The 9,288-nt window shown below is 41.4% G+C and overlaps 1 protein-coding gene and 2 non-coding genes across 3 annotated transcripts in view; 2 read left to right on the top strand and 1 right to left on the bottom strand.

The window, feature by feature from the left end:
* MAMDC2 (MAM domain containing 2) overlaps nucleotides 1-1,377 on the bottom strand; it is an 84,625-nt gene extending 83,248 nt beyond the window's left edge. The window contains exon 1 of the mRNA XM_075277438.1: nucleotides 1,332-1,377. Coding sequence (XP_075133539.1) covers nucleotides 1,332-1,377 — 46 coding nt within the window. The remainder of the gene's footprint in view (nucleotides 1-1,331) is intronic.
* Nucleotides 1,378-7,929: 6,552 nt separating this feature from the next.
* On the top strand, nucleotides 7,930-8,002 carry TRNAT-CGU (transfer RNA threonine (anticodon CGU)). The gene has a single exon. It is a non-coding gene; the product is annotated as a tRNA-Thr (tRNA).
* Nucleotides 8,003-8,856: 854 nt separating this feature from the next.
* On the top strand, nucleotides 8,857-8,929 carry TRNAT-UGU (transfer RNA threonine (anticodon UGU)). Its single transcript has one exon. It is a non-coding gene; the product is annotated as a tRNA-Thr (tRNA).
* Nucleotides 8,930-9,288: the final 359 nt, after the last annotated feature.

A 9,288-nucleotide genomic window follows, 5' to 3' on the forward strand; every position in this document is an offset into this window, starting at 1 on the left:
CCCCATAAAGACTCTATGGGGTATTGTCAAGAGCAAGATGAGAGACCCCAGACCCAACAATGCAGACGAGCTTAAGGCTGCTATCATACAACCTGGGCTCCCATAACCCCTCTTCAGTGCCACAGGCTGATCGCCTCCATGTCACATTGGTGCAGTCATTCCTGCATAAGGAGCCTCCACCAAGTATTGAGGGCATTTACTGGACAGACTTTTCATTCGGCCAACATTTCTGTGTTAAATAATCTTTTTACAGTTGGTCTTATATAATATTCTAATTTTCTGAGATAATGACTTTTGGGTTTTCCTTGGCTGTAAGCCATAATCATCTACATTAACAGAAAGAAACACTTAATAAAAGTTCACTCTGCTTGTAATGACTAAATATAATATATGGGTTTCACTTTTTCAATTGAATTACTAACAAAAAAAATAACTTTTTGATGATATTCTAATTTATTGAGATGCACAAGTATATGTGAGATACAGTATATTAGGTAGAGAGAGATGTGAGCTATACAGATATGGCAAAGTTAACCTGAACTTCTGCCACTGGTTAAACTCCTGCAGTGTGATATCTTATCACATAACTCAACCCAAAAAAACAATGAAAAGTCATTAGAAAATGTTTTTCAGAAGTTTGGGTTAACTCTGCTACATCTGTATTAGGTAGAAATAGGTATGTTAGATGTATAGATTTTACATATATAGAGCGACAGATAGATATTAGATAAATAGATAATAGATAGATAATAGATAGGTAGACAGATAGATAGATAGATAGATAGATAGATAGATAGATAGATAGAGTAAATAGATAGATGATTGATTGATAGATAGATAGATAGATAGATAGATAGATAGACAGACAGCAGCACTCCAGGATCTCCAATAAAATCTAATAGATATGGATTCTTTATTCTATGTGTAGCTCATTGAAAGCTTTTCTTGGGGGATTTTTGGCCATGGTGCTGATATGGCGGCGTGCACCCCCTTTCTGAAACTCACATTGAGCTGCTATGGACTTTCTTAAGTGCAGATATATATGAGCTGTATTAGGAATAGAAGTATTGGTAACCTCCAGCCTATGAAGGAGATCACAGCAGACTGCAGACTATCTCCCAGTTCCCAGGCACACAGCATCCTCTCTCCCAGCAGCTGAAGGTGGGCAGCAGTCACGTGTTCTGTGCCAGGACCATTCCCGCTCTCCTGCTCACACTCACCTCACATCCTTGGCACAGTCACAGCTACTGAATGGCTCCCTCACCTCATATGTTACTTTACTTCCCTCGTAAAGTTCTCACACTGCAGGCAGAGCGGGCTGTAGCACTTACCTGTCACACACAGCAGCAGCAGTACAGGGAGCCAAGCTAGCAGCATATTCTCTCTGGCTTTGCTGCAGGTACCACTGAGGCCACCTACTCGACAGGGCTGCATTCAGAGCCTCTAGGATGGGCTGAGGATGTGGAGGCGGGCGGGATGGAGGAAGGTGGGAGTGAACTGACAAAGACAAAGATCACAGGGGAGGGGGAATCCCGTGCTGCTCCTGACAACTTCCAGACATACACACTGCAGGCACGACGTGTACTGGCCATCGTGTGAGGTGCAGCGCTGACACCAATACCATAGCATGCCGTTATGTCATGTTCAACACATGATGTCACCTCAAGAAACTGGTCCTATAGCTTGTACAGAGAAGTACAGGACAACTCACAATGGGTCTGTACTTTCTACTGTCTCCTCATTAGTGCGACCCTGACACAACCTGTTAACCTCTTCCCTCCCACCCATACATTTATCCTACTGGATGCTGGTGGCAAAAATCTGCACCAAAACACCTAATGCATCGATGCTTAGTTTAGAGGTTAATACTTTTTGGATCATATTTATGAAGCCAAGGAGCAAAAAAGACCCTCATAAATTGTAGGCACAAATACGAGTCAAAAATACAAGTATTTAGGACTCTTGGCAAATCTACACCCTAAAATTTCCCATTCATGAAAAATAAGTATAAAACTTAACATTTAATCATCTCTCTATATTATAAAAATGAATTCTTGTAGTAAATAAAATGTAAACATATATTTTGCGACCTGAGTAACATAAAATAGCAAGCAATGTTGCTCAGATTCTACCATGAAAATAGTGCCTGCCGTCATTACTCACCTTGCGAAAATATTTAACCTCTCTCTCTCTTCTAGAATCTTTCCATCCTCTTTCAAACATGCTGTCATACCCACACTACTAAACATATCCTGCCTTGACCTTGTGCTGCTAACTATTGACCCGTCATCTCCCCTTCTTCTCCAAAGTCTTGGAATGTTTGGTCTAGTCTCGTTTAATCTATCTTTCTGCTAACTTTCTTCTTACAATCTGGTTTCTGCACACTGCACTTTACTGAAACAACCGTTACAAAAGTCTCCAATGATCTCCTGACAGCTAAATCTAATGGTGGCTATTCTCTATTATTTCATCTGGATCTCTCAGCAGTATTTGACACCTGTGACCACCAACTCCTCCTCACTATGCTCCCAGACACTATACTCTCTTGGCTCAACTCATCTCTCAGACCACATTTTCAGTGTATCATTTTCAGACTATGTCTCTTCCCCTTGCTGTTGGGATTCTTCTGGGCTCGGTCTAAGCCCCCTGCTCTTCTCTGCTTAGCAGTCTGTTGCTGAAAAAAATCTTCAGAGACTTAGTCTCTGATTGCAAATGCGGGCAGTAGTGTGCATGTCTGGAATACGCCAGGTATGCGCACAAGTGTATAAGAGGTACTTGGCATCTGTTTAGGAGGCAGATGATAGTAGACAGCGCATGCGCTGACTGGGTAAAATTGTACTGAGTTGAAAAAGAGGGCTCTTGGCATTAGAATTTGCATCTCTCTCTCTCATGACATGGTGCAGTCTACATCATAAATGATATGCATATATATAGATATATGCATATCATTTATGATGTAGACTACACCATGTCATAAATTAGAGGCATTCTCCACTGGCACAGGCTTTACTAAGACCAGTGTGCAGTCATAATAAATTCTGCCCCCAACAATTTCCTGGCACAGAATGGTGTCTTTGTTCCCCCACTACTGCGCACGCTCCGGCGCCATTTTTGTTGTAGTTCTATGGGGAACTGAGCATGCTCAGTATGCTCAGTTCCCCTTAGAACTACACAAGCATACTGCACATGCGCAGTACGGTCACAAACTTCCATTGACAAAAAATGTCGCTGGAGCGTGCACAGTAGCGCCCCGGAGGGAGCGATACTGCGCAAGTGCGGGATTTAAACACAACCCGCTGGAAGAAAAGAAGATTGAAGGCGTGGAAGAAAGAGCCCAGGAGGACGTTGCTGGAAGAAGACACCAGAGGAAGGCAGGACTGAAGAAGACGTCCACCAGTGCACGAACCGCCCATCGTGCACGGAAAGTATGATTTGCATATTGGTTTTTAGGGTATTAGTTTAAAACAAGGGGGGAGGTTTAAATTGTCATTCGCGGGGCTTGAATAGCCTTTTTAAAGGCTATTCAGGCATATTTAGGGCTCATAGGGCATAATTTTGATGATAGAGCCGCTTTAAACTGAGAGTAGCTTCCCGTCGCAGTACCGCAGTATGATCTTCGCATCTTTATTTGGCAGGCTAAGCGTCACCAAATTCCCCGATTAGTTATGTTGGCGAGGCGGTAGTCTGGAGGTTTGGCTGTCCCAGATCTTCTACACTACTACTGGACAACCCACCTGCGTTCTGTCCCGTTCTGGGCCTCTGCATCGGCATACACCATGTGGGCAGAAATAGAAAAGCTCTGGTTGACTCCTATGCAGCCCAATGTTTTGCTGTGGGAGGCGTTGGGCACCCCCATCTCCCAGGGACAGTGGCAGATTATCTAGTCTCGTGCTCAGAAATCGTCCCAGTGTATTACCTTTAGGGAAATGCAATATAAAATTTTGATGCACTGGTATCACACCCCGGCTCTCCTCCACAGTCGTAACCCTGCGCTCCCCTCACGGTGTTGGCGTTGCAATGCTGCAGTGGGTACATTATTTCACATTTTCTAGTCTTGTCCTCTTGTCCTGGGTTTTTTGGGGGAAGTGATAGCTTTGACGGATGCCCTCTTCCCTTTAGATCCCCTTATATATCTATTGAACCTCCCTCCTAGGCACCTGTGTAGCAAGACTTCCAGACTATTTCTTCATCTTTGTACAGGCGCAAAAACCCTTATTGCAAAACACTGGAGGAGTGTCAACCCTCCCTCAGGCGCTGAACTTCTGGCCCGAATTAAGGATGTGCGGAGCCTTGAGTTTCTCACTGCTAGCTTCAACAATGCACTGGACGCCTTCAACTCTATTTGATTTCCTTGGGATGCTCACTGTGCGCTGCGTGGCCTCTACTCTTGGACCTTTCTCTTCCTCCCTGTCTCTGTATGTCTGTTGTTACCCCCCTCTGTTGCTGAGTTTTTATGCCTGTTTTGACTTTGGGACCTGGCAGTATCGCCTTTCCCTCCTAATCTTGATACTTGTTTGCCTTGTTTCCTTCTTGTATTGTTACTTATATTTGAAAAATTTCAATAAAAATTACAGTTGAAAACCCCCCCAAAAAACTGAGTGCAACTGGAGGGGGACATTAAATTGTGGGGATAGCTAGAGAAGGCGTTATATTAGGGACAGTCATGCAATCATAATGTGGGGACATATGTTAGGGTGACTATAGGGGCATAACATGAAACTGTGGAGGCACAAAGAGAAATTGATGGAAATGGGCTGGGTTAAAGTGAAAGTTGGTGGGGCCAGGTATTCCGCCCCTCTCTCTGTCGTTTGAAAGTTAGGAGGTATGCATTACAGTTTGCCTCAAGCAGGATACATTCAATGAGTCTGCAGAGATGGCAGTCACTTTAAAAGGCTCTAACTCCAGAGCCCTGAGGCTAGAACTGCAATTTTGGCCTTGTTTTAAAGCCAAGAATCTTGTGTGTCACCTACCTCAATCTTGAGATAACACTGGTTAAGGCCAGGGCCCCACGAGATGTAAACACCACGATTTGCCCGCAGCGGAGACGCTGCAGGAAAAATAGCGGTGTTGTACAGTGCAGGCAAAGTGGATGGGATTCATGTGATCCCATCCCCACTTTGCGGAAAAGATCGCAGCGCGGACACACTGCAATTTGCAAAGCTATTGCGGCTTTGCAAATCGCAGCATGTCAATTATATCTATGGAAACGCCGGCGGTTTTCCCGTAGATATGATGTTAAGAGACAGTCCGCAGAGGAAAACTCTGCATACACGCAGCGGTTCTTCCCGCAGCGCTTTAGTGGGGCCTTAGCCTAACGTGGTATTTTATACCCTCTCAACTTCACTTCAACCAGTTTGTAAGAGAACAGATGCAGCTAACAGTTTGCAGGGAAAGAAGAATGATGTGTTTATCTTCAGATAACCCCAGGGGCGGGGATATCATAGAGTTTTGTTCATGATATCACCCTCCCTTTCTTTACCAATCAGAGAGAATATTTGCCATTTAACTCCTTAGATGTTGTGGTCAATTCTGACCGTAGCACCTAAGTTGTTTCATTGAAGAAAAAATGTAAAAAGTGATGAAAGCTGGAATGTAGAGAGGGATAAAATGTTACTGGCGTAAGGCTAAAATACATTAAATCAGAAAGGGTTAAAATGTACATAAGGCGCCAGAGTTGTGTGCCAGCAATATTTATTTGAGCCATAAACTAAAGATCTACACTAAAAAAAATTACATTTTCGGGAGGGTTTTTCAAATTTTAATGTGTAACTTGTCTTGCCATGTGAAAAAAAATAACAGCTATGGCTCTGAGTTGGTGGGGATCAAAAAAGTGAAAAAAATTCTGTGACAATGAGTAAAGGTTGAAACAGAGAGGTTTGGTCCAGCCATAACTGAATAAGGTTCGTCTTTCTGCTTGGTTTGTGAAGGATCAAAATTGAAAGAGACAGGATTGTCTTCATCATTAATCAATAAATTATTGATAAACGTACCATAAAATATGGTATACATTCTCTTCCTAGCTCTGCAACTCAGAGCAGAGTTCAATGTAGTAGAAAGACCAAGCATTATGCAGTTCCTACAAGATGGATTTCAAAAAGGCCTAAAGTTCAAAACATTTAATGTGCAAATGACAGCAATTGATGCTATGACGGAAGGAAAATTTTCTGAACATCCCTTGGTAAGAAGATTCTTCAAAGCGATCAGGAACTTCAGATCAGAGGTCAAACCACATATACCTGTCTGGGATTTATCTATCGTTCCCAATGCCTTGACATTGTATCCATTTGAACCAATTCAAGACATACATCTTAAATGGTTATCATAACAAGTATATTTTTTTGATAGAAATTACCAAAGAGGCTGGGAAAGTTGCAAGCCTTATCTTCAAAAAGTCTGTATCCAATGAAGTTCTATTGAGAACTTTTGACACATTTTATACCAAAAGTTTCTTCTTTTCAGAATATTCATAAAGAATCCTTTCTATCAGTCTTCTATCCTTGTCCTGAGGTGGAAGAACAAATACATTTATACACTTTAGATGTTAAGAGGGCCATTCTTGCCTATCTGGAGAAAAACAAGGATTTCAGGAAAGAAAAAAAACATATTTATTGTCTTTTCAGGCTCTAGAAAATGGATGAAATCTGCAGTAAAGATACATTGGCTAGATGGATCAAGTCCACCATTTTTGAAGCCTACAGATAATCAAATAGCCCTTTGTCTTCTACACCAAAGGTGCATTTTACACGCTCTGCTGTACCCTATTGGGCTCAAGTATCCTCAAGTATCTCTAATCCCAGAATCTGTAGGGGATATAATGATGATCTTGATATCATTTTAAATATGAGATTCATCATCGTCTGTGCATAACCTGTATGTGACCCGAGGGGGAAAGGATAGCATGGACTTCTGTCCATGTTATCCCCTCTTCTATCAATCAGAGAGCAGGCTATATTTTCCCTATCTGATTGTCACATGGAGGTAAAATGTAATACCCCTTTGAGCCTAATCACAGAGGTATTCTTCTGTAATACCCCTCTGAATATAGCCAGGAAATTCATTGGCGCTGTGACCCAGAAGTTTTCCATTGTCCAGATCACAGTGTCAAAAGAGTTGCATCAAACATTTACACAACACATACACAAAGTTTGATGTACCCAATGTACTCCGCACAACTTACAAATTCAGTTTTTACTATTAGCTATGCATTTACAACTAAGAAATCTATTTCTCACAAACTTGATAAATTATTTGAGGGGTATATATATATATATGCCAAACTTCAGAAATTGTGTTATACCATCCTGATGAAGAGACCTCTATAGAGTCTCGAAAGCTCGATATGTCATCAAAAAATTTTTTAAGTTAGCCATTAAAAAATGTATCAACTACTTAGGACTTCTCTCAAAAAATTTATTTCATTTTCTACTAGCTTGGTCTAAGATGTCAAATATAGACCCAGAAAACATTTAGACACGGTGGTTAAATACTGTACCTTTGAAAATGAAATCCTCATGGAGCATTTCTCGCTTTGAGTGGAGATGCATCTCTGTTTGGTATCTATAACATTCAGATGTTTGCCTGTCTAAATAGGAATTTAGGCATGTTCAACCTCCCGTTGAAACTCTTTATAATGTGGAGCAGCTCTAACATGTATTAGAATATTTCTCATATCCATCTTTACAGGTTTTACAAGTCTTACGCAATAATTATTACTCTGGTCGTTTAAGAATAAGCCTTCATGTACCTAGCAAATTGATCTTCTTCTATGGCAATGTCAAATTCATTGCTAAAGGAAGATTTTTCAACTTTTTCCATGTGCTTTTACCATGAAGTATTTTACCGTCATCAATACAAACACCACCAAAGAGCTTCTAGAGCTCTAAAACAAAGCTCTGCTCCGACATATCGATATACACATAGGTCTAGGAAGGCTTCATAGCTCAGAGGATAGAGCACTGGACTCGTAAACCAGGGGTCGCGAGTTCGACTCTTGTTGAAGCCTTTGTGTTAGCTTAAATCTTACCCACGCTTTGTTACTTTGGTTTCAGGAACAGGATCTCTGTTATGGTTAGATGGAGTGTGTCATAAGTAAATTTAGTTAACCACATTAGTTTGTAGTGGAGTTTCCACTCATAGGACCCTTGCTGAGTACTGGAGCAAAATTTCATAGAAATTGCTGTTTTATTCCTATGAAAATGAAGGCACTAGTTCTTTGCGGGTATGCCGTAGCTTGATGGGCTTCAGTCTCAGCTCTAGTTTCCCGGGCAAAGCAAAGCATTTTTCTCCTCATTTGCATATAACTAACATGGCCATTTACATGAAGATGGGCACCAAAGTTGAAAAACAGAGGCATATTTGGAAAGTGTAGAAACACCACTACAAGGTACTGTGTTGGGGTTTGTAAACAATTTGCTGCTGATAGACTCCATGTAAACGGGCCAAATATAGCCTATTTTTACAAATAAGACTATAGTTAGGAAAAATGTTGATGAAAGATTCAACTTGTATACAAGTCTACCACCAGGGTTGTTAAGCTATAGATTTATGCTAATATTAGCTAGCAGAACTTTTCGAGTCTCAGGATCTCACATGCTGAGTGAAGTGGAATAGCGTAATGTACAACGTAAGATGTTTTATGAAGACGTGTAGTCGGGTTATGTTCCTTGCCAATCCACTGGTATCCTGTTCCCTTCTTCTGTCACTCTAGCGATAAACACGCAATCAGTTCTACACTTGAGATTTCATAGAGTCTTTGACTTATGCTTATCCCATGCCGGAGCACCTAATTGGTAATGCACCAGTTCACTGTGGAGGAGGTTTGGAAAAGTAAACCAAAGGAAGGGGAGTTTTTGTCTTGGCTTCATAGCTCAGTGGTTAGAGCACTGGTCTTGTAAACCAGGGGTCGCGAGTTCAATTCTCGCTGGAGCCTTTGCAGCTCGCACTTTTGTGAAAGATCACGTCGATCCTTCCGACTGACCATCACCCTACTAGCTTGGTCTAAGATGTCAAATATAGACCCAGAAAACATTTAGACACGGTGGTTAAATACTGTACCTTTGAAAATGAAATCCTCATGGAGCATTTCTCGCTTTGAGTGGAGATGCATCTCTGTTTGGTATCTATAACATTCAGATGTTTGCCTGTCTAAATAGGAATTTAGGCATGTTCAACCTCCCGTTGAAACTCTTTATAATGTGGAGCAGCTCTAACATGTATTAGAATATTTCTCATATCCATCTTTACAGGTTTTACAAGTCTTACGCAATAATTATTACTCTGGTCGGGTAA

Source organism: Leptodactylus fuscus, chromosome 1, assembly GCF_031893055.1.
Source record: "Leptodactylus fuscus isolate aLepFus1 chromosome 1, aLepFus1.hap2, whole genome shotgun sequence".
In the NCBI taxonomy this organism is placed as follows: Eukaryota; Metazoa; Chordata; class Amphibia; order Anura; family Leptodactylidae; genus Leptodactylus; species Leptodactylus fuscus.